General features: G+C 43.4%; 1 protein-coding gene across 1 annotated transcript; it reads left to right on the top strand.

Annotated features, from left to right (window-relative positions):
- Positions 1–9,620: 9,620 nt before the first annotated feature.
- Positions 9,621–19,023, top strand: LOC125381399 (the record flags this gene model as incomplete). Its single annotated transcript, XM_048397900.1, has 5 exons — positions 9,621–9,653; positions 11,192–11,304; positions 11,756–11,923; positions 16,101–16,218; positions 17,560–19,023. Coding segments are annotated over 5 exons (667 nt in total), but the record flags the coding sequence as incomplete, so codon positions are not given.
- Between the last annotated feature and the right edge of the window lie 7,909 nt (positions 19,024–26,932).

Below are 26,932 nucleotides of genomic sequence, written 5' to 3'. Positions count from 1 at the left end.
GACAATGTGTAGGGGGTTGGAAACAGTTGATACAACAACGACCGTGTGTGGGGGGTTGGAAACAGTTGATACAACAAGGACAGGGTGTATGTGGTTGGAAACAGTTGATTCTGCAAGGACAGTTTGTAGCGGGTTGGAAACCGTTGATGCCACAAGAACAGGGTGTAGGGGGTTGAAAGAGTTGATACAACAGGCAAAGTGTGTAACTGGAACATCTGTTGGTAAAGGAACTTGAGTTTTGTTTTAAGTGCGTTTGCTTCACAAATGTTATCTTGTGTATTGGTTTTCAAGATATGAAGTGCTATACCCGTTTCAAGCCTAAATGGCCTATTTTCAGTGAAGATGTACTGAATTAGAAGAGTGGGCTGTGTGCGGTTCCTCAAAAAGCACAGCAATAACTGGTAACATCTGTTGGTAAAGGAACTTGACTTTTGTTTTAAATGGGTTTTCTTCACAAATGTTATCTTGTTTATTGGTTTTCAAGATATGTAGTGGACAGTGCCAAACCCGTTTCAAACCTAAATGGCCTATTTTTAATGAAAATGTACTGAATTAGAAGGGTGGGCTGTGTGCGGTTCTCCAAAAAGCACAGCAATAACTGGTAACATCTGTTGGTAAAGGAACTTGACTTTTGTTTTAAATTGGTTTGCTTCACAAATGTTTTCTCGTTATTTGGTTTTCAACATATGAAGTGGACAATGCCAAATTCGTTTCAAGCCTAAATGGCCTATTTTCAGTGAAGATATACCGAATTAGAAGGGTGGGCTATGTGCTGTTCTCAAATAAGCACAGCAATAACTGGTAACATCTGTTGGTAAAGGAACTTGACTTTTGTTTTAAATGGGTTTGCTTCAGAAATGTTATCTTGTTTATTGGTTTTCAAGATATGAAGTGGACAATGCCAAACCCATTTCGAGCCTAAATTGCCTATTTTCAGTGAAGATGTACTGAATTAGAAGGGTGGGCTGTGTGCGGTTCTCCAAAAAGCACAGCAATAACTGGTAACATCTGTTGGTAAAGGAACTTGACTTTTGTTTTAAGTGGGTTTGCTTCACAAATGTTATCTCGTTAATTGGTTTTCAACATATAAAGTGGACAATGCCAAATTCGTTTTGAGCCTAAATGGCCTATTTTCAGTTAAGATATGCCGAATTAGAAGGGTGGGCTGTGTGCGGTTCTCCAAAAAGCACAGCAGTAACTGGTAACATCTGTTGGTAAAGAAACTTGACTTTTGTTTTAAATGGGTTTGCTTCACAGATGTTATCTTGTTAATTGGTTTTCAACATATGAAGAGGACCGTGCCAAACCCGTTTCAAGCCTAAATGGCCTATTTTCAGTGAAGATGTACCGAATTAGAAGGGTGGGCTGTGTGCGGTTCTCCAAAAAGCAGTGCAATAACTGGTAACATCTGTTGGTAAAGGAACTTGACTTTTGTTTTAAATGGGTTTACTTCACAAATGTTATCTTGTTTATAGGTTTTCAAGATATGAAGTGGACAATGCCAAACCCATTTCGAGCCTAAATTGCCTAGTTTCAGTGAAGATGTACTGAATTAGAAGGGTTGGCTGTGTGCGGTTCTCCAAAAAGCACAGCAATAACTGGTAACATCTGTTGGTAAAGGAACTTGACTTTTGTTTTAAGTGGGTTTGCTTCACAAATGTTATCTCGTTAATTGGTTTTCAACATATAAAGTGGACAATGCCAAATTCGTTTTGAGCCTAAATGGCCTATTTTCAGTTAAGATATACCGAATTAGAAGGGTGGGCTGTGTGCGGTTCTCCAAAAAGCACAGCAGTAACTGGTAACATCTGTTGGTAAAGAAACTTGACTTTTGTTTTAGATGGGTTTGCTTCAGAAATGTTATCTTGTTAATTGGTTTTCAACATATGAAGTGGACAGTTGCAAACCTATTTCGAGCCTAAATTGCCTATTTTCAGTGAAGATGTACCGAATTAGAAAGGTGGGCTGTGTGCGGTTCTCCAAAAAGCACAGCAATAACTGGTAACATCTGTTGGTAAAGGAACTTGACTTTTGTTTTAAGTGGGTCTGCTTTACAAATGTTATCTCGTTAGTTGGTTTTCAAGATATGAAGTGGACAATGCCAAATTCGTTTCAAGCCTAAATGGCCTATTTTCAGTGAAGATATACCGAATTAGAAAGGTGGGCTGTGTGCGGTTCTCCAAAAAGGACAGCAATAACTGGTAACATCTGTTGGTAAAGGAACTTGACTTTTGTTTTAAATGGGTTTACTTCACAAATGTTATCTTGTTTATTGGTTTTCAAGATATGAAGTGGACAGTTGCAAACCTATTTCGAGCCTAAATTGCCTATTTTCAGTGAAGATGTACCGAATTAGAAAGGTGGGCTGTGTGCGGTTCTCCAAAAAGCACAGCAATAACTGGTAACATCTGTTGGTAAAGGAACTTGACTTTTGTTTTAAGTGGGTCTGCTTTACAAATGTTATCTCGTTAGTTGGTTTTCAAGATATGAAGTGGACAATGCCAAATTCGTTTCAAGCCTAAATGGCCTATTTTCAGTTAAGATATACCAAATTAGAAGGGTGGGCTGTGTGCGGTTCTCAAATAAGCACAGCAATAACTGGTAACATCTGTTGGTAAAGGAACTTGACTTTATTTTAAATGGGTTTGCTTTACAAGTGTTATCTCGTTAATTGGTTTTCAAGATATGAAGTGGACAATGCCAAATTCGTTTCAAGCCTAAATGGCCTATTTTCAGTTAAGATATACCGAATTAGAAGGGTGGGCTGTGTTTGGCTTTATTAGAAGGGCCTACCCACCACTGATGTGTTCACCCTATCGAGATTGTTGCCACACCAACGAACAAACAGTGAAGGTGGCTAGCCCACCCAACACTTAAACCTGCATTCAGTCGGGATGGCTACCACACCCACCAACATCAGCACACAGTGAACGTGGCTACCCCACCCACCACTGAGATCTGCATCCAGTTTACGTGTCTCAGAACCTGAGCAAGGGTAGCAAAACCCTTTAAGTGTCTTAGGGTTAAGAACCTGAGCAAATGTAGTGAACCCCTTTTAGGTGTCTTAGGGTTAGGAACCTGAGCAAAGGTAGCGAAACCCTTTAAGTGTCTTAGGGTTAGGAACCTGAGTAAAGGTAGCGAAACCCTTTAAGTGTCTTAGGGTTAGGAACCTGAGCAAAGGTAGCGAAACCCTTTAAGTGTCTTAGGGTTAGGAACCTGAGCAAAGGTAGCCAAACCCTTTATGTGTCTTAGGGTTAGGAACCTGAGTAAAGGAAGCGAAACCCTTTAAGTGTCTTAGGGTTAGGAACCTGAGCAAAGGTAGCCAAACCCTTTAAGTGTCTTAGGATTTGGGAACCTGAGCAAAGGTAGCGAAACCCTTTAAGTGTCTTAGGGTTAGGAACCTGAGTAAAGGTAGCGAAACCCTTTAAGTGTCTTAGGGTTAGGAACCTGAGCAAAGGTAGCGAAACCCTTTAAGTGTCTTAGGGTTAGGAACCTGAGCAAAGGTAGCGAAACCCTTTAAGTGTCTTAGGATTTGGGAACCTGAGCAAAGGTAGCGAAACCCTTTAAGTGTCTTAGGGTTAGGAACCTGAGCAAAGGTAGTGAACCCCATTTAGTGTCTTAGGGTTAGAAACCTAAGCAAAGGTAGTGAACCCCTTTTAGATGTCTTAGGGTTAGGAACCTGAGTAAAGGTAGCGAAACCCTTTAAGTGTCTTAGGGTTAGGAACCTGAGCAAAGGTAGCGAAACCCTTTAAGTGTCTTAGGGTTAGGAACCTGAGCAAAGGTAGCGAAACCCTTTAAGTGTCTTAGGATTTGGGAACCTGAGCAAAGGTAGCGAAACCCTTTAAGTGTCTTAGGGTTAGGAACCTGAGTAAAGGTAGCGAAACCCTTTAAGTGTCTTAGGGTTAGGAACCTGAGCAAAGGTAGCGAAACCCTTTAAGTGTCTTAGGGTTAGGAACCTGAGCAAAGGTAGCGAAACCCTTTAAGTGTCTTAGGATTTGGGAACCTGAGCAAAGGTAGCGAAACCCTTTAAGTGTCTTAGGGTTAGGAACCTGAGCAAAGGTAGTGAACCCCATTAAGTGTCTTAGGGTTAGAAACCTAAGCAAAGGTAGTGAACCCCTTTTAGATGTCTTAGGGTTAGGAACCTGAGTAAAGGTAGCGAAACCCTTTAAGTGTCTTAGGGTTAGGAACCTGAGCAAAGGTAGCGAAACCCTTTAAGTGTCTTAGGGTTAGGAACCTGAGCAAAGGTAGTGAACCCCATTAAGTGTCTTAGGGTTAGAAACCTAAGCAAAGGTAGTGAACCCCTTTAAGTGTCTTAGGATTTGGGAACCTGAGCAAATGTAAAGCAGGGTTAGGGTTAGAGTTAGGGTTAGGGTTAGGGTTAGGGTTAGGGTTAGGGTTAGGGTTAGTGTCTTAGGGTAAGATAACATGAGCAAGGGTAGTGAACCCTATTAAGTGTCTTAGGGTTAGGAACCTGAGCAAAGGCAGTGAACCCCATTAAGTGTGTTGGGGTTAGGAACCTGAGCAAAGGCAGTGAACCCCATTAAGTGTCTTAGGGTTAGGGAACCTGAGCAAGGGTAGAGCACCCCTTTAAGTTTCTTAGGGTTAGGTTACCAGGGCAAGGGCTCAAGGGTCAAGAGTCTCAAGGGCAGGGAACTAGTTTATGGCGAGGGAACCCCTTTAAATGAATTAGGGTTAGAAACCTGAGTAAAGTTAGTGAACCCCTTTAAGTGTCTTAGGGTTAGGGAACCTGAGCAAGAATATAGCTCTCCTGTAAGTGTCTTGGGGTTTGGGAGCCTGAACAAGGGTATAGCACCCCTTCAAGTGTCTTAGGGTAAGGAAAGGGCTGGCTTCCATATTAGAGTCTTCAGATAAGGGAACCAAAGCATAGGTACAATGCCCCTTCTAGAGTCTTAGGTTAGGTAACCAGTACATTGGTAGGGCTCCCCTTTAACAGTCATAGGGTTAGGGAATCAGGGCAAGGGTAGGGCTCCCTTTTAACAGTCTTAGGGTTAGGGAATCAGGACATGGGTAGGGCTCCCCTTTAACAGTCATAGGGTTAGGGAATCAGGGCAAGGGTAGAACTCCCTTTTAACAGTCTTAGGGTTAGGGAATCAGGGCAAGGGTAGGGCTCCCCTTTCGCAGTCTAAGGGTTAGGGAATCAGGACATGGGTAGGGCTCCCCTTTAACAGTCTTAGGGTTAGGAAATCAGGACATGGGTAGGGCTCCCTTTTAACAGTCTTAGGGTTAGGGAATCAGGACATGGGTAGGGCTCCCCTTTAACAGTCATAGGGTTAGGGAATCAGGGCAAGGGTAGGGCTCCCCTTTCGCAGTCTAAGGGTTAGGGAATCAGGACATGGGTAGGGCTCCCCTTTAACAGTCTTAGGGTTAGGGAATCAGGATATGGGTAGGGCCCCCTTTAACAGTCTTAGGGTTAGGGAATCAGGACATAGGTAGGGCTCCCCTTTAACAGTCTTAGGGTTAGGGAATCAGGACATGGGTAGGGCTCCCCTTTAACATGCTTAGGGTTAGGGAACCAGGACATCTGTAGGGCTCCCCTTTAACAGTCTTAAGATTAGGTAGGGCTCCCCTTTAACATGCTTAGGGGCTAGGGAATCAGGATAAGGGTAAGGCTCCCCTTTAACAGTCTTAGGGTTAGGGAATCAGGGCAAGGGTAGGGCTCCCCTTTCGCAGTCTAAGGGTTAGGGAATTCAGGACATGGGTAGGGCTCCCCTTTAACAGTCTTAGGGTTAGGGAATCAGGACATGGGTAGGGCCCCCTTTAACAGTCTTAGGGTTAGGGAATCAGGACATAGGTAGGGCTCCCCTTTAACAGTCTTAGGGTTAGGGAATCAGGACATGGGTAGGGCTCCCCTTTAACAGTCTTAGGGTTAGGTAACCAGGACATGGGTAGGGCTCCCCTTTAACAGTCTTAGAGTTAGGGAATCAGGATAAGGGTAAGGCTCCCCTTTAACAGTCTTAGGGTAAGGTAACCAGGACATCGGTAGGGCTCCCCTTTAACAGACTTAGGGTTAGGGAATCAGGGCAAAGGTAGGGCTCCCTTTTAGCAGTCGGTTAGGGAATCAGGGCAAGGGTAGGGCTCCCCTTTAACAGTCTTAGGGTTAGGGAATCAGGGCAAAGGTAGGGCTCCCTTTTAGCAGTCGGTTAGGGAATCAGGACATGGGTAGTGCTCCCCTTTAACAGTCTTAGGGTTAGGGAATCAGGACAAGGGTAGGGCTCCCCTTTAACAGTCTTAGGGTTAGGGAATCAGGACATGGGTAGGGCTCCCCTTTAACAGTCTTAGGGTTAGGTAACCAGGACATGGGTAGGGCTCCCCTTTAACAGTCTTAGAGTTAGGGAATCAGGATAAGGGTAAGGCTCCCCTTTAACAGTCTTAGGGTAAGGTAACCAGGACATCGGTAGGGCTCCCCTTTAACAGACTTAGGGTTAGGGAACCAGGACATCTGTAGGTGTAGACAGGTGTAGACCAGAACTTCATTTTTGGAGGGCGCCAAAGCCGGTGATCAATGGGGCCGCCATATTAGTAAAATCCATGATGGCCGCCAATCCCTATTGGATCCTGTCCTATTTAAATAACCAAAAGTCATAGAATCATGAATGAAGGCTCTTTTCATAGGTTTTTGAGCTTTGTGTTGACATACAAAATACGCTTTGTCCAGAGGTTTTCCAGGGGCATACTTAAGGTTCAGGTTTAATTTGGATGTCACATAATAATGTTATTTTCTGGTCTGCAAATGAGTATAATGCACTGCTGGTGGTTGATGGTTTATATTACTGAACACATAAAGGTCACATGAATTGTTCCTTGCATGTATTTTTACTTCTTCAAGAAACGCTGATATAGGTGGTCATGACTAATTGTGCATTAATCACACGTAGGTGTCGTATATGGCTACTTGTCCAGTGAATGTATTCCTATATTTCCATCTCTGTAGGGGACTTTGCTGTGTTTGCCAGTCAGATAAAAGTGAAGAGTTGCAAACACCAAAGGCAGAAGGACTTTGCACTCTTGGCAGAAACCTGACTGACTTTAAGGAAATCAATGCCGTTCAGTTGGATATTTCAGTCTTCTTTGACCAAGTAAAAAATGGATCAGGTATTGTTGCAACACTCAGATCCTATAATGCTAAGTATCAAAAATCATGTAGGAGCTACTGTAGTAGTTCTCGTAAGAAGAGGCTGCGTCAAAAACATGAACACAGAGTCCACCCCAAAAATTCAGATCAGCGGGGGCATCCTATGGAAAAGGCAGTAATGTTAAATGCTGCATTATCTGTGATGGAGATGACCAGACCAATATACGGAAGGTGGCAACTGACACCGTAGATGCACATCTAAAAAGCTGGGCAAAGTCTAATGATAACTTCCAGTTGAAGGGTAAATCTATTGCACCAGCTGCAGATGCCCATGCTGGTGATGTTTTGTATCATGTTCAATGCTATTTGCCCTCCAAAGGTGAATTTAGTATGTTCTGGTCTACACCTGTGCGAAATTTGGTGCTTGTAGACACAACGCGAGCTATCCCCTTAAGGGCCTGGACTATTAAGAAATAAAAGCAATTATATTTGTTGTTGACTTGACTGCAAGGCAATTACCTACTAATAAGCTGGTCAGACCTAACATTTCCCCCTTACATTCACACCTTTATAATATAGACATATTAATTGCACTTCTTGTCAATTATTAGATTATTTTGGCAAACAAATATACTCTGGAAACATATTGTCCTGGAACCACAATTTGTATACTCCCGCGCATAACCAAATGAACACGTGCATGCCTGATTCCTTTCGCGTACCTCCCAAAATGTGAAGGTATGACAGGGAAACTGACACACCCATTGACAGAGATGTGTTTTGCGCATACGGCAGCGAGTCGCGCTATTTGAAACTGTGATGGGGAGTTCGATTCCTTGCTTGTAATTATCTTTTGTAAATATATACATGCGTTGCTGAATGAATGTTTTACGGTGGCGTTAAACTTAAGTAAGACATGATCAGAGAACGTTAAAGGCAATGAACATTCGTTGGCTGCTACACCTCATACTTTGGATCAGACTTGGAGCCACAGTATTAAACTTTAGCTATATTTCAGATATCTATGTTTCAACTATTTTTCTGCCGCATTAGTTGGTTCTTTCCTATTGACCTGGCCAGCTGTTTTCACGGCACATATTGTTAATACAAACTTGAAGCCCAGCCCAGCCCAGCCCAGCCCAGCCCAGCCGGCACGGCACGAAACAAACCTAAATGGTAGATATGAGCCATATCCAATCCTGTGGTATTTATAATACCTTTTTTACACCAATAGTAAAGCCATCTTGCTCCAGAAATCTATACAGGACTACGCAATAGTACTGCCATTTCAGCCAAGCATCATTACAACAATGTGATTGATGGGCGGTACAAACCTCATTGACACATTGTCACACTTTCCTCTCACGGGGTGTTTGAAGTGAACTTTATTCTATAAGGTTTGCACGTGAAAAAATGATTATCAACTCCTATGCGTTTGGAACGTGAAACCTTGTCATCGTCAGCGCAGCAACGTTCCCTCTGTGCTATCAAGATGTGCGTGAAGAGACGTATATGTAAAGACTATTGATGTTTTAAGAAATTGTTTTTGAGAAGGGTCATTCAGTTCATCTGATCACTCGATCCGTACTTGGTGTATGGGCCATTACTCCTACACCATTGTAAAGGGAGGGAGGGATCGGGGTGGCAGGGGGGGGGGGGGGCGCCGAGGCGATCAACCACTGTACAATTTGAATTCTCCCCATCGGAGTATGCTTCCAACAATATATGGTTGATATCTATCTCTTAGTTCTAGAGAAGAAGTCCCTAAAATCAATATATCCAAATACCCCTATGTGGCCCTGCCCCTCAGCCCCCCTGTGTGTGGTGGTGGGGGGGATAGTGTCAGCCCCTCCATTTGTAATTTTTTAATTCCCGCCATGTTATGCTTTCAGTCACATTTCGTTTATTTCCAATAAGTGGTTCAGAGGAAGAAGTCGATGGAATCAATTGTTGACGTACAGACGACGGACAACGGACAGCGGACGACACCATCCAAGCTTTACCAAATGAACTGTCGTGCATATGAGATTCATCGACATGCATCCATCATTGGTTATAACTTATAGTAAAAGGAATTTTTAATTTAAAGTTTAAATAGTGCGCTGAGAAATGGTAGAATTTATATAAATATAACATACAATATTCCAGAAATATTATTCATAATCAACGAAAAGCTTTGTTCTTTTGGTTTTCCATTTTATCCGTCGCGTCTGTCTTTGTGGTTTAGGCTTTTGTTGCGTATTTACAAAACTTCAAGTATTATACAATGTGTAGTATTCATCCAGGAACTACTTCCGCAACGTTGTCAACTAATTTGGTACGCAGTATGCGCTGCTCCACCGACCACCTTTCCCCACCCCCCGAGCAAGGCCGAAAGGGGCAACTCACTCCAAGCCAAGCAGTCAAAGGGCAGACAATTTCAGGCATAACCAAACATACAACCGCATGTGCCCCGAGTCATCCGGCCTCATGTCTGGCAGTCAATCACAACCACGACAACAACAACAGCTTCGGCATGCTAATGCAGTCGTTTCGTCTTAAGGGCGCAGCTTAAACAAAGGTATAGTATAACCCTGTACAATCTTCGTCAGTGCCCGTGTGAAGGCATTCAAATAATATTTTACCTGCACTACATGGTATCAGTCTTCACACTGCTTGACTATACTATGACAATCAGTTTTTTTCGCTCATGTATTTCATATATAAGTCATATAGGTAATAACATAACATCTGGCTGTGTTGTGCGATCATTATCATCATATCAAAATACATATATTCAAACTGATTTGCGTTTGGTGTTAAGCTTTCACGAGAAAGAATTACGGGCGTATTCATTACTCAAACACAAGCTCTTACTTATGATGAACAAAAAAATCAAGAACTAAAAATAAAAATATACAAAATAGAGTAAGACAAAACTGTTTTATTGGCATTCAACAAGTTGGTGAGTAAATAAGAAAACTTCAGTGGATAAGCACTTCTGTGTTTACTTTCGCATCCAGGGAAGTATCCATGTTCATTCTTACAGTCATTCAGCTTGACAAGGGCGTGAACTCTATATCGAAACGCTCCAGAAAACCGCTGTGTCTGTCATCCGGATCTGTGCTTTGCAACGTGTTTAAACCTGAATCGAAATAAATACATTTCAATCAATGAAAGTACAAATTTAATATATCATCCTGATCAGCTCCACGTTAGACAATGTTATTTGCCTGTTTACTGGTTAGGGATACCTTCAGGGAATTACCAAATATATATGTATGCATCGCATAATGAATGACTTGGCTAATTAAAACTTAGTATTATGTTGGTTGGCTATGTGATCAGAAGAGGTCCGAATCCGTACATGTGTTTCGTGTCGGATTGGCGTCCAGTCTGCATTGCGGGCCCGTTTCACAAAGAGATCGTAGACCTAAGACGGTCGTAAGTCTATGTTAAGGTATAGGAGTTACGGTAGTCGTAGCCCTACGATCGCTTTGTGAAAAGGGACCCTGCTCTGGTTCGCCTGGCTGATAACGTTCATACTCGTCTCGCGAAGCGCACCCGCCCAGCCATGGTGATTATATGGACGCATCAAACAGTTGCTAAACTGAACGAAGCGTTATTATGTCGCAGGTACCCAACACTGGTGTACCGAGTGAGTGAGTGAGTGAGTGAGTGAGTGAGTGAGTGAGTGAGTGAGTGAGTGATCCCAATTGCTTAGATCGATGCTCATGATGTCCATCACTGGATTGTCTGGTCCAGACTCGATTTTTTTACAGGCGCCGTCATATAGCTGGAATACTGCTGAGTGCGGCGTTAAACAACAAACAAACAAACACACAAACAAACAAATATTTCAGACTGCCGTCACATTGCTTGAATAGCGCTGAGTGTGGCATTAAGCAACAGACAAACAGACTTGCTGTGTCATACTCTGACTACATGGGATGTTAGTCTTTGTGTTAATCACTGGTTTGTCTGGCCCAGTGTTCATGGCTGAGAGCACACAAACAAACATTAAGCACTACTGTCAGTATTCGAAAGTTTCTCCATTATGTGTGAGGTTTTCTGTGTTTGCTGAGTGACGAGATGTGTTGTGTTGTGTTGTGTTGACAGACGTCAGCTTCCACCCACCCCGCCAGCAGACGACGAAGACACGCCACGCCTCCAGCGGCCGACAGTACCCCAGAGGACGGTCATCAACGTGACGCCCGCAGAGAAGGACCAAGGTTAGATACAGCTGTCCTCACACACACCTGAACACTTGGCTGCTGCTAGCTACCACTCACTCACTTACCCACTCACTCACTCACCCACTCTCTCCCACGCCCCACTCTCTCATATTCCACTCGCTCCAACGCCCCACTCTCATATTCCACCCTCTCATACACCCCACTCTCGCACATTAGATGGGAACGTTCCCTTGTGGAGAGCCTAGTTTATGTCTTGTGTCTGGTAAAAGTCAGTGTACAGAAAGTAACATCACACTAATGTTTAGCTTGAGAATATCTCCTCACATGGTGTCCACGAACCTCTAACCCCTAAACTCAACCCCTTGTGGCTCCAGAGGATCCCACTGTGTAGCAGCGGAATGTTAACTCAAGTTCGGCTTCTGGGTGCAGGTGTAGTAAGTGTTTAGAGGGAAGGGTGGCAGTGTCTAAGATGTAGCCTGTGTTTCAGGAGTGTCCTATGCGGAGCTAAGGTACGACATCCCCGGCCACACTGTGAAGACCGTTGACACGGAGCCGGACTCGCACTACGACAAACCCCTGCCTGGCGTGCACCCCCTCATCAACACCTCCCCCACGTCGGAGGGCATCTCCAAACACCCGCCGTCACCTGAGGGAGGTACGGCATCAGCATACCAGCATCCTTACACAAGGGGTTGGGGAATTCAGTGGCAATAGGCAATGTTAGGGGCAGATATACCCAAGCAGGAAAGCCATTAATCACTGTGTAGTTACCAGACAATAACAGGGAGGGGTCAAGACGGGAAGTGGAGGCTATGTAAGCTAGGTTTTGAGACTCTGCAAAAGTTATGCCTTAGGCAGTGATCTCATTATATGAGCTTTTTCCTGTGGCAGCTATTTGCTTTGTTCCCTTCGCCACTTCTATATTGATCTCTTGTTCTGTCTGCAGTATGCATTATTGTGTCTAAACCGTATAAGATCTATGAGAGCAGTGGTCTGCTGTGCTTAACTACTGGAGACTAAATGCTACATATTGCTACAGATAACCACCTTCTGCATCTTGTCTGTATTGTCTATATACACTGCGTTATTATACCGCTCCGAGGATGTTTGTGTGATGTCATATGCACTGCTGTGTAATACAAGTATTATACCACTCCAGGGATGTCTGTGTGTGATACTTACACTACTTAGTAATACAAATATTATGCTACTCCAAGGATGTCTGTGTGGTATATGCCATATGTGAGATGTGTGCAAGCATACATTCACTCATCAGATGTGTCCCCTATGGAGAGATAGGTGCTGAATCAGCAGTATTACCACAAGCATACATTCAGTCATCATACATTCACTCATCATACATTCAGTCATCATACATTCACTCATCATACATTCACTCATCATACATTCAGTCATCATACATTCACTCATCAGCTGTGTCCCCTATGGAGAGATAGGTGCTGAATCAGCAGTATTACCACAAGCATACATTTACTCATCATACATTCACTCATCATACATTCAGTCATCATACATTCACTCATCATACATTCACTCATCAGCTGTGTCCCCTATGGAGAGATAGGTGCTGAATCAGCAGTATTACCACAAGCATACATTTACTCATCATACATTCACTCATCAGCTGTGTCCCCTATGGAGAGATAGGAGCTGAATCAGCAGTATTACCACAAGCATACATTCAGTCATCATACATTCACTCATCAGCTGTGTCCCCTATGGAGAGATAGGTGCTGAATCAGCAGTATTACCACAAGCATACATTTACTCATCATACATTCACTCATCAGCTGTGTCCCCTATGGAGAGATAGGTGCTGAATCAGCAGTATTACCACAGGCATAGGGTAGTGGGCACCTAATATGGCCTGGAGTCACCATGGGCTTGACGTGCATGCTTATAGAACTCCTATCGCCATTTCAATAAAATACTTGTCTGTTGTCTTGGTAACTTGAATACGGTGAGATATTATCCCATGTGAGATATGTCATACTCAGAAAATATCCTGAAGCTTCATGTGTTGACCCTTATGTCTCTGCTTGTGACGCTGAAGTCTTGGTCAGTCTCACTGTCACACTGTCTCACAGTCATGTGGTCACACTGTCACGATCAGTTGTCTTCTGTCTTGTGCCGTGCCAGTGATGGAAATTAACTCGAAAAACACAGGCCTTTCGGAATTGTTACTAGTCCTTAAAAATTAAGCAGACTCTTAAATTTAAATCTTTTTTTTCTTTTTCTTTTTTTTCTTTTTTTTAAATATTTTTTATTCAGTTCAGTATATGACATTAGAGTTATACATGGAGTAGCACGTCTTGTAGCATACTTGTTAGGTATAGGTTACCTATACAGCAGACAGCAGGTCAGCAAGTTTAAGTTCGGTACAGGTGTCCATCAAAGTTTACACATGGTGAAAACGGGCAAGTATTTGCCATATTTATTAACTAATCTTTTAACTCAATCTTTTAAGACTTGAAAGATTATGCCAGAATCGAGAGGCGATAATTAACAGCATTTGTTAAAAAAACAGGGCCTATAGCCAAGTAGAAGTATGATTATATTAGCCCGAGGTATTTTCTACTGGCCTCGGGCCTATTGGTGAGCGTTAATTTCCACCCTGTGTACTATTTTGTATTTATGTTGTTGTTTTTTAAAGACAATACCATTTAAACCACACAGTTATAAAGTATATAATTAAATATTGGGATGGTTATAAACAACAATTACCAGTTGGGTCCTTCACTCATCTTGAGTACCAGGGTGGTCGGGTAGCCTAGTGGTTAAAGTGTTCGCTCGTCACGCTGAAGACCCGGGTTCGATTCCCGACATAGGTACAATGTGTGAAGCCCATTTCTGGTGTCCCCTGCTGTGATATTGCTGGAATATTGCTAAAAGCAGCTTAAAACCAAACTCACTCACTCACTCACTCATCTTGAGTACCATGCAGTAGAGTAGAGTTAGTGACCCATCACCTACAGTCTGGGATGAGTTCTCTGTGACAGGGTCACTCACTCACTCACTCACTCACTCACTCATCTTGAGTACCATGCAGTAGAGTAGAGTTACTGACCCATCACCTACAGTCTGGGATGAGTTCTCTGTGACAGGGTCACTCACTCACTCACTCACTCACTCACTCACTCACTCACTCACTCATCTTGAGTACCATGCAGTAGAGTAGAGTTACTGACCCATCACCTACAGTCTGGGATGAGTTCTCTGTGACAGGGTCACTCACTCACTCACTCACTCACTCACTCACTCACTCATCTTGAGTACCATGCAGTAGAGTAGAGTTACTGACCCATCACCTACAGTCTGGGATGAGTTCTCTGTGACAGGGTCACTCACTCACTCACTCACTCACTCACTCACTCACTCACTCACTCACTCACTCACTCACTCACTCACTCACTCACTCACTCACTCACTCATCTTGAGTACCATGCAGTAGAGTAGAGTTACTGACCCATCACCTACAGTCTGGGATGAGTTCTCTGTGACAGGGTCACTCACTCACTCACTCACTCACTCACTCACTCACTCATCTTGAGTACCATGCAGTAGAGTAGAGTTACTGACCCATCACCTACAGTCTGGGATGAGTTCTCTGTGACAGGGTCACTCACTCACTCACTCACTCATCTTGAGTACCATGCAGTAGAGTAGAGTTACTGACCCATCACCTACAGTCTGGGATGAGTTCTCTGTGACAGGGTCACTCACTCACTCACTCACTCACTCACTCACTCACTCACTCACTCATCTTGAGTACCATGCAGTAGAGTAGAGTTACTGACCCATCACCTACAGTCTGGGATGAGTTCTCTGTGACAGGGTCACTCACTCACTCACTCACTCACTCACTCACTCACTCACTCATCTTGAGTACCATGCAGTTGCGTAGAGTTAGTGACCCATCACCTACAGTCTGGGATGAGTTCTCTGTGACAGGGTTGATGGTGTGTCTGTGTACCCTGATGGTGGGGATTTACTGACATCCTTTCAGTCACTGGTTTGTCTGGTCCATTACTCACAGCCTGCCATAGGGATAGAGCTGGAGTAATGCAGTCATCACTCACTCACTCACTCTCATTATCTGCTGAATGAGTTTTGTTTGTTTTGTGTGTTTGTTGTTTAACGCCGCAGTCAGCAATATTCCAGCTATATGACGGTAGTCTGTAAATAATCTTGCCAGGACCAGACATTCCAGTGATTGACATCATGAAAATTGATCCACACGAATGGGATACGATGACATGCATCAACCAAGTCAGCAACCCTGATCACCCGATCCCGTTAGTCGCCTCTTACGACAAGCATAGTCGCCCTTTAAGGCAAGCATGGGTTGCTGAAGACCTATTCTACCCGGGATTCTACGGGATCTTCCCGGATGGCTGAATGAGTAAACACCTCTGCATGGATGTTGACATTAACACTAGGCTGCACAATCACAAGAACTTAGGGCTCTAATTCTCACCAATTCCTCAACAAAACAATTCTGGAAGGTTTTACGATGCACTTAACATATCCCTGAATAGTTGTATGCAATGTTCTCTCGACTTTCTTGAGACGTGATGCACTTGTTGAGGTAGAAATATATTACTTTGGCACATATATAACATGTTTGACTTGATCTTTCATGCAAAGCATTCATGTGAACAAACACTTTGTTCCCATATTTTGTTTTTTATGTTGAATTTTTGTCATGCTTGACTCTGCTGTTTTTAAGTTGCATGCCTGTGCTTGCCCTTATTTGCTTACCCAGCATGCTTTGCCTAATGCTTTCCTCATGCTTCACTCACATTTTACAGGAACTATTTTCTCCGTGACAGGAAACGCTCCCCCCCAGTTACATCGACTTCCAAGTGAATATGCCTGCCCACCTGCCCATATGCCCAGGGCCAAACAGCCAGCTCCTGTTCAGTCACAGTAAGTACAGCAAACCTGAGCCTCTCAACCCCACAGTCACACACCTCCCCCACAGTTACACACCTCCCCAACAGTCACACACCAGCACCACAGTCACACACCTCCCCCACAGTTACACACCTCCCCCACAGTCATACACCTCCCCCACAGTCATACACCTCCCCCACAGTTACACACCTCCCCAACAGTCACACACCTCCACCACAGTCACACACCTCCCCCACAGTTACACACCTCCCCAACAGTCACACACCTCCCCAACAGTCACACACCTCCCCCACAGTCACACACCTCCCCCACAGTTACACACCTCCCCCACAGTCACACACCTCCCCCACAGTCACACACCTCCCCCGTATACCAACGCCTCCACCTCACAGGCCCACACCTCCATCCCACACCTCCATCCCACAGACCCACACCTCCATCCCACACCTCCATCCAACACCTCCATCCCACACCTCCATCCCACACCTCCATCCCACAGGTCAACACCTCCATCCCACACCTCCATCCCACAGGTCAACACCTCCATCCCACACCTCCATCCCACAGGTCAACACCTCCATCCCACAAACCCACACCTCCATCCCACAGACCCACACCTCCATCCCACACCTCCATCCCACAGACCTCCACCCCATACACCTCCACCCCACAATGACACACCTTCACCCCACAGGCCCACACCTCCACCCCACTATTACACTCCTTCACCCCACGGACAAACACCTCCACCTTTCACAAGGGGAGGGACTATAGAATCATTGAGGGGGAGAGGGTATATGGAATCATTGACGGGGGGGGGGGGGGGGGGGTATATGGAGTCATTAAGGGGTAGGAAATATAGAATCAATGAGGGGGAGGGTATATGGAATCATTGAGGGGAGGGTATATGGAATCATTGAGGGGGGAGGGTTTATCAAGTCATTGATGGGGAGGGAATATCGAGTCATTGAGGGGTAGGGTATATGGAATCATTGATGGGGAGTGTATATCGAGTCATTGAAGGGGAAGGATCCTGTAATCCCCCTGCATTCCAGCTCTTTTACTGATATGGAATGTAGGTTGGGTGATAGTTCAAGATGTACGTGCAAACTTGAAGACATGTGCATAAATATGCATGGTTACGATACAAAAAGATGAGCATACATCTGGCACAAAATAAATACAAAATCAAAAATAATTACATGTGTTTGTTGGGAAAATATGAATGTATGATAGTATTTTGATGTTGTTTCTATGAGTTAATGAGATCGATCTGCCCACTATTCTACACTACTGTGACAGCTGGAACCATCAAGTATGGTTAATTAGTATTGGATGTGTGTGTTGTTTCAGTGGAGATGTGAATGATATTCCCCTGCCCGCTCGGCGCGAGGGACTGCGAGAGAACCAGGACCTAAACAAGGAGAACAATGGAACGATTGTGGGCAGTTTAAATGAGGAGCACGTCACCATACTCGTAGACCGGGGCTACGATCGCCTCAAAGCAGTGGAGGCCTTGAGAGTGTCGCACAACAACCTCAAAATGGCCGAGGACATTCTGGATACGTTTGTTAAAAACAATCGATGAAAAAAAGTAGGGAGTGTGATGATTCTACCAACCACCAGGGGGCACTGTCGCCACGTTTGATACGCCTGGACTGATTGTATTGAGAAGAGACGTGGGCAGAGTGCCATGTGACTTGAGACTGTTCTGCTGTAGACGTGTCGTAATCAAATAATTTATACTCACTCTACAATCAAAGTGAGGCTGCCTCGGTCTGGTCCTACCCCTCGCAGGTTCCTGGGGTCGTGTGGCGGAGAGTCACTTATGCTTTTAGTACGTTAGTATTTATGTCCGTATATCCCATGAGGCTGTGACTCTATTCATTTCAGCCGCACCAAGAGAGGAGACTTTTCTACTTTGTTTCTGTCACTGTAACATTGGGACACGCCCACAAGTTACGTTTTTGTCACTGTAACATTGGGACACACCCACAAGTTCCGTTTTTGTCACTGTAACCTTGGGGCACGCCCACAAGTTACATGTTTCTGTCACTGTAACATTGGGACACGCCCACAAGTTACATGTTTCTGTCACTGTAACATTGGGACACGCCCACAAGTTACATGTTTCTGTCACTGTAACATTGGGACACGCCCACAAGTTACATGTTTTTGTCACTGTAACCTTGGGACAGGCCCACAAGTTACATGTTTCTGTCACTGTAACATTGGGACACGCCCACAAATTGCCTATTTCTGTCGCTGTAATGTTGGGACAAGTATGCCATTCTTCAAGAGCTGGTTTTTCTCTTTGAATTGCATATCCACACGCCAGATGCACCTTTTGATAAACATGCCCTGGCCACTTGTACAAAGCATGTTGTTCGTCAAGCTGACACTCTGTTTACCATTTAGCCTGGTCAACATACTTGTAGGTGGGCATCTAGATAATACCTTTCATGATAGATGTGTTCATGAAGATTTACTAAACTGTTCATGATATTGGTACGAAGATAATCCTGACAATTAACTTGACAGCTGAATATCTTGATTATTCATGAAGAACAGCTTCACAGGTGAATATCTCAGTGTCAATAATGATAAATACGGTAACTATTACTGTAGGCGAACTTCTAGATAATCTTTCATTAAGAATGTGTTCATTATAGCTGGTTATGCCTCTATTAAGAATCTTGCTATTCCATTGGTTATTCCGTACCACGTGACAAAAAAATACGTTTCAATGTTGACCCCCAAATCACGTGACTGACACTGACCTCAAACATTGACTTATCACATGATCAGTATTGACTTGTCACATGATCAGTATTGACTTGTCACATGATCATATTGACTTGTCACGTGATGAATATTGACTCGTCTGCTAGGAAACAAGATGGCGTCCGGTTCTAACATTTTATGGTTTGTGGGTAAGTTATTGTAATGAAACATAGAAAAGTTTAAGGGTACATGAACTTTAGATTATATTTCGGTTTAACAATACGAATGATCAAGAGAAGTTAATTGTATATTGAAGGTAACATCTCGATACTGATAATGATAGATCTGAGTTGACCTGGGACACGCCCACAAGTTACATGTTTCTGTCACTGTAACATTGGGACACGCCCACAAGTTACATGTTTCTGTCACTGTAACATTGGGACAGGCCCACAAGTTACATGTTTCTGTCACTGTAACATTGGGACACGCCCACAAATTACATGTTTCTGTCACTGTAACATTGGGACACGCCCACAAATTGCCTATTTCTGTTGCTGTAATGTTGGGACAAGTATGCCATTCTTCAAGAGCTGGTTTTTCTCTTTGAATTGCATATCCACAAGCCAGATGCACCTTTTGATAAACATGCCCTGGCCACTTGTACAAAGCATGTTGTTCGTCAAGCTGACACTCTGTTTACCATTTAGCCTGGTCAACATACTTGTAGGTGGGCATCTAGATAATACCTTTCATGATAGATGTGTTCATGAAGATTTACTAAACTGTTCATGATATTGGTACGAAGATAATCCTGACAATTAACTTGACAGCTGAATATCTTGATTATTCATGAAGAACAGCTGCACAGGTGAATATCTCAGTGTCAATAATGATAAATACGGTAACTATTACTGTAGGCGAACTTCTAGATAATCTTTCATTAAGAATGTGTTCATTATAGCTGGTTATGCCTCTATTAAGAATCTTGCTATTCCATTGGTTATTCCGTACCACGTGACAAAAAAATACGTTTCAATGTTGACCCCCAAATCACGTGACTGACACTGACCTCAAACATTGACTTGTCACATGATCAGTATTGACTTGTCACATGATCAGTATTGACTTGTCACGTGATGAATATTGACTCGTCTGCTAGGAAGCAAGATGGCGTCCGGTTCTAACATTTTATGGTTCGTGGGTAAATTATTGTAATGAAACAGAAAAGTTTAAGGGTACATGAACTTTAGATTATATTTCGGTTTAACAATACGAATGATCAAGAGTAGTTAATTGTATATTGAAGGTAACATCTCGATACTGATAATGATAGATCTGAGTTGACCTGTGACTTCCGTCACTTGGACACACCCAGAAACCTTTGGTCGAGGGTTTAAATCTTTGTTCACTCCGATTATGTTTCTAGGTTCGTCAGCTCATGGGTTTCACCAGAGTGCTAAACGTCTGAGACCTGGCTAACTTCCTGGCTTTGCCCCCACGTCAAGTTGACACATGGAGTATAACTGAAATTCTCTTCAAAGCAATGTTGGGGGCACGGGTGGCCCAGTCGTCTAAGGCGCCGCGATTCGCTGTGCAGAGTTGCGTCCCTTGGGCAGGCCAGAAACCTATGACTGTGGGTTCGAATCCCGGTTCGCCCCGATTATGTTTCTAGGTTTGTCAGCACCATACCCGTGCTCGTTGGTTTCACCGAAGTGGTAAACGTCTGAGACCTGCATCACTTCGGGCTTTCCTCCCACATTAAGCTGACTCACTCACATTCAAAGCAATGTTAAAGCCAACTGACTCCAAGTCGTCTCAAAAAGGCCGTAGTGTTCTCACCAAGTTAGCTTTATTGTGGTCATCTCATACTGGGATTTAGCAGGCACAACAAATTTCCTGGCATCTATTGCGTACAATGGGACATACGTGTTATAGGATAATCCTATGTTACGAGGTAATGTAAATCTTGAAGTTAACGCGAGCATGAATTAAATGATAAAATGCGAGTGGTCTTTGTTCGCATTAATGAAACTTCGTATTTATGTCTCCAAAATGACTATCAACAATATGACTTCGGATAGCGCACACTTTGGATAGCGGAAATACCAACCTGAATATATACACAAACATGGTTTATTGAGCAGCAGTTGTAACAAGTACATAACAATGTCATTTAAAGAATAGGAATTACACAAAGGGCATCCGGTGAGTTATCACTGCTGGGGTCAAGAGTTCTACCCACTCGTGTCAAACTAGGCATCATTGACCACTGTTTGATTGGATTAGGGTAAGGATTCCTATCATTCCACTGGGGATGGGGTGGGGGGAGTCGCATTGATTTTGAGTCGCATTTTTTGGCTAGGGGTCAGCAGTCGTATTAATTTGGAGACACTTTAATTTCCAGATTTACAGTATATTGTTTGTGGTGTTCATCACTGAAAATGAAATTCGGCATTGATTCTGGGTGGGTGTGTCTTTATTCTTCCAAATACCTGCAAATAGTGCGTGAATTTGTATGCATATTTATGACATGTTTATTATTGTTTTTTTTTGTAAAATTTCTCTTACGACTACCCTCCTGATTTCTGATTTCTGTAAATCTCTGTGAGACCATTTGATCTAGTACATACCTTCTGATAGAATAGACAAGATGGGTGATCAGTTGACAAACGCTGATAGGGGCACCTTGACCGTACATCCCCACTGCGTCTATGCTATGCTAGAATATACAGATTCCTGCAGGATATGAGTATCAATTGAGATAACGCTGATAGGGGCACCTTGACCGTACATCCCCACAGCGTCTATGCTCATTGCTGTGCTAGAATATACAGATTCCTACAAGATGGGAGTATCAATTGAGATAATGCTGATAGGGGCACCTTGACGGTACATCCCCACCGCGTCTATGCTGTGCTGGAATATACAGATTCCTGCAGGATGGGTGTATCAATTGAGATAAAGCTGATAGGGGCACCTTGACCGTACATCCCCACAGCGTCTATGCTATGCTGGAATGTACAGATTCCTGCAGGATATGAGTATCAATTGAGATAACGCTGATAGGGGCACCTTGACGGTACATCCCCACCGCGTCTATGCTGTGCTGGAATATACAGATTCCTGCAGGATATGAGTATCAATTGAGATAACGCTGATAGGGGCACCTTGACCGTACATCCCCACTGCGTCTATGCTATGCTAGAATATACAGATTCCTGCAGGATATGAGTATCAATTGAGATAATGCTGATAGGGGCACCTTGACGGTACATCCCCACCGCGTCTATGCTGTGCTGGAATATACAGATTCCTGCAGGATGGGTGTATCAATTGAGATAAAGCTGATAGGGGCACCTTGACCGTACATCCCCACAGCGTCTATGCTATGCTGGAATGTACAGATTCCTGCAGGATATGAGTATCAATTGAGATAACGCTGATAGGGGCACCTTGACGGTACATCCCCACCGCGTCTATGCTGTGCTGGAATATACAGATTCCTGCAGGATATGAGTATCAATTGAGATAACGCTGATAGGGGCACCTTGACCGTACATCCCCACAGCGTCTATGCTGTGCTAGAATATACAGATTCCTGCAGGATGGGTGTACCAATTGAGTAATGCTGCTCAACAGTTGCTAAGGACCACACCATTGACTGAAGATGAATGTTGTTCAAATGTTGAGTCGTATATTATTGCATTCAAAATAGGAGCATCTTTAACTTGATAAGTCTCCTGTAAGAGTCGGGGGCACAGATGGCCCAGTTGTCTTAGGTGCCGCGATTTGCTGTGCAGTGTATGATTGTGGGTTCGAATCCCGGTTCACCCTGATTATGTTTCTAGGTTTAGTGAGCACCATACCCGGGCTCGTGGGTTTCACCAAAGTGGTAAACATCTGAGACCTGCATCACTTCGGGCTTTCCTCCCACTTTAAGCTGACAAGAAGTAATATAATTGGAATACTGTTAAAAGCTGAGTTATGCCATACTCACTCACTCACTCACACAGCCTAGGCACTAGAAGGTTGCAAACACGGTTTGTCTCAACTTGGACTGGCCGTTCTGTTGAAAAAAACATGCAAACGGCGTAGTCCTGTTGTGGCTGAGTTCTTTTGGAATGTCAGAGTTCTTCTGTTGTGATTAATAAGGTGTGTTGACCAGAATAGGTAGGATAATGTACACAGCTGTCTAGAGCTGCAATTTCACACAGGAATTATTTGTATTTTGCATTTGTTAATTGACACTTATTAACTACTGGGTCATGCGCTATAAGATGATACGAGTGCTGCGACTATCGTAAGTCGACGATAGAATTTCAACAGTGGAAGGAGGCCCTGAATTCTGTGTTGCGGAAGGAAACTAGCTTTGGGATCAAGACTGACGTTCCAGATGACATAAATATTGTCAGATAAGGTTTTTATTTGCTGTTGTTCACCTTTGAAAAATGACAAATTCCTACCATTCGACTGGACATTTTGTTCTTAAACTGAACTATGAGATGTCCTCAGTCTCTGTTACAAGCAGCAACACAGGTTCAAGGTTATCTTAACGAGGTAGGTAATCAGTACAAGGCCCTCATTTGCAAACTTAAAAACTTTGCATGAAACTATATTTTCCTTGGAATATACTATATATTACATGTGTATATTAATGGGAAATACTAAACATCTAAGTGTGAAATAAGTAGTTGAGTCTATCATTATAGGCCAATGCGATATCTTCTTCCTTGTACATGTTAACCAAAGTATTATTTGCACTCACATCGGCAGTGTCCTCCACACTCTACAGGCCCTGGTTTAAGGGCCAGGGGTGGCCCTGGTTTGAGGGCCAGGGGTGGCCCAGGTTTAAGGGCCAAGGGCAGCCCTGGTTTGAGGGCCAAGGGTGGCCCTGGTTTGAGGGCCAGGGGTGGCCCTGGTTTGAGGGCAAGGGGCAGCCCTGGTTTAAGGGCCAGGGGTGGTCCTGGTTTGAGGGCCAAGGGTGGCCCTGGTTTGAGGGGCAAGGGTAGCCCAGTCACCTAAGGTGCTGCAGTGTGCTGCAATTCCTCCCTCAGGCATGCCGTGAACCTGTGATCATGGGTTCGAATCCTAGATCCACCTTGATTGTCACGGTGTTTTCTGTACCATACCCGTGTTGTGGGTTTCACCAGAGTGGTAAACGTCGAAGAACTGCATCACTCTGGCTTTCCTCCTAACACAAACTGAAACACCATGTATATTACTCAAAAAGAAGTTAAAGACAGCCCAATGTTTTCTTATGACTATAGTTAGTCTGTCATGGCTGGTGGGTGCACACAACCTTCCAATTGTGGGTGTTCTTTGACTTGTTTTGAGTAGTATATGTGAAATACTGTTCACAGTTGTGTGAAGCACAACCGATTTACTAGCACCTTGCATCTGTACTGGCAGTGGGCTAGTGTTAATTGCCATATTAAACTGTATATTCATGTCTTGGACCCTGAACTTTGTCGGATCTGGTGCTGAAGGCTGCTGTCAGGCCCAAACTTAAAACTATATGGTTATAACTGTCATACAATGTTACAATCTTTTTCCTATTGTTTTGCTATTGTGCAGTGTTTTTCCCATTGCTGATACCGTGGATACTCTGATTTCTGTCATGACTTCATGTAGGCAGTACATGCTCCTTGTTATGCTCCATTCGTCAAAGCTTTGGAAAATTTGGCTTTGACATTGCATGGAAACCATGACCTAGTGCTTATGACCTTGACCTTGTGCTTATGACACTGAACTTTGTGCTTATGACCTTGATCGAGTGTTTACGACCTTGACCTTTTTCGCTGCCCCAGCAATTACTGAATAAGGTGGAATCTGGCTGAATCAATTCAGGTTTTAGCCTGGGACCATTGAAACCAGTAAGTTAGTCAGGACAATTGGGAGTGTGTATGTTTTATACGGTTGACTTAGAACATATGTTACACACAAGGCATGCCCTCTTAGCTAAAGTATATTTTGTAATTTTTTTATCGCAACTTTAACTTTTATTGTGACGGCTTGATGTTTGTATCCCCCTGCCATACCTAATGTATGGTGATCTGTTAAGGTCATATTTTCATAGGATTTGTTTTTTTTTCCATTGGTATTCATGACCATTGAGTCTGTTATTGTTGTTTATATGCTGGCTCACAAGCTGATCCAATTCTTATTGTATGACTGTTTTGACAGTGCTATGTATATTGTTGTTTTTTTCTAAGATATGTCCACTGTTATATATACATACTTTCTACCGGGCGGTATGGCTCATATCCCCCTCCATGCAGTACCCTCTCCTGTACATATACAACTGTTTATACCCTGTGTACAATGTTTGTTACTTGCTGTCCTCACTTCCCTGTACATAAGCTATCATCATTCATGGAGGCTGCTGACTCCTTGTCATTGTCTTGGATACATTTCAAATTGTTCATGTATGTCAAAAATAGTTTGGCTGGAAGATGAATGTCCCAAGATTGAGTTATTTTTTAACAGGGCCTCGATTTCATAATCAACTCACACCAATTTGTAAAATATTGCATTACTACATTTGAAGGGCACTTGGCCTTGATTGGCTGGCAGTTCCAGGAACACTGTCCCTCCTGAACTATAAGGGTAAATGTAAAGTGGCTTGGTAAAGTCACAGTGACGGTGTAGGACAGGCTGAGTGAGGGGTGGGGAATGTATTTCCAGCCAAACTATATTTTTCACCAACACTAATCTCTGGCCACAAGAAATTAATTATTACATTATGATCCAAATTTATCAATGTAGTGAAGGAGGAGGGGGTTTTATTTTTAAAAACATCATCTTTCAAGGTCACGATTGAAAGTGAGCGTATGTCGTTGTCTGCTGGTCTGTTTGTCTACTGTAAATTTCTCCTCCTCAGAATCCACAAGACCAATGAAGCTGACACTTCACATGTTTATTCCCAACAATGATGGCACTGAATCTGTTGAAGAGGTTGGAATCAGTTTTTCAATATGGCCACCATGGCAGCCATTTTGAAAAAGATATTTATGACCATTACTCAGTCATTGTTCAATATGTGATTAAAGTTAATATCTAGTTAGCTATCTGTGAGTCATGCTGTTAAATCTCTCCATGTGCTGTAACACTTCTATGAAAGGGGCGGTCGGGTAGCCTAGTGGTTAAAGCGTTCGCTCGTCACGCCGAAGACCCGGGTTCGATTCCCCACATGGGTTCAAAGTGTGAAGCCCATTTCTGGTGTCCCCCGCCGTGATGTTGCTGGAATATTGCTTAAAGCGGCGTAAAACCTCACTCACTCACTCACTTCTATGAAATTGGAAGACTGAGTCATGTATGTTTCTCCTTTAGATGACATTTTGGTCAATTCATTAGACTTTAGTTCTAGTGTTTAGTATTTATACAGAGAATAGATGAAAATCAATGCAGACAGCAGAATTAGGTTCAGACTGCCTTTGTTTTTTAAAACTGTTGCGTACATATCCAGGTGAGCTACAGTTCCCTGACACTATTGTTTTTGTAACAGTTCTGTTATAATGAAATATGAAGGTGAGAGGACAGGGTGATAATGTAGCAATCAATTTGTGTTGGCCTTTGGTGTTTATATGAGTTCTTGAAGCTGTACTTAATACAATGCCGCTTGGTTGCCCTGCTTGCAGTGTTCTCATGACCTGTCTCATGCCCTGTACATCCAGCATCACCCACCTCCTCCAATCACAGGACCTGATTCTTCAAGCTCCCTCCCAGCGCTTGACACCTTCGTTATGCTCTCGGTAACATCGCTGTCACCAGTAGGGGCACGCCCATTACAAGAATCTTGAAATTTGCCCTCTAACCCCATATCATAGTGAATTTTGAAAAGGTTTATGACTGACCATAATTTGCAGATGAATTTACCATTTTGTTTGTTTGATCAGATTGGTTCACAATTGCAGACAAATGGAAAATCAACCAACTTCCCCCTTACAGTCTAACAATATCAATTACATGATAGTTGTCATGAAACGCAAATTCAGATTGA

This window comes from Haliotis rufescens, unplaced genomic scaffold (genome assembly GCF_023055435.1).
Source record: "Haliotis rufescens isolate VD_foot unplaced genomic scaffold, xgHalRufe1.0.p SCAF_170, whole genome shotgun sequence".
In the NCBI taxonomy this organism is placed as follows: Eukaryota; Metazoa; Mollusca; class Gastropoda; order Lepetellida; family Haliotidae; genus Haliotis; species Haliotis rufescens.
This window is presented reverse-complemented; position numbering and strand designations above follow the sequence as displayed.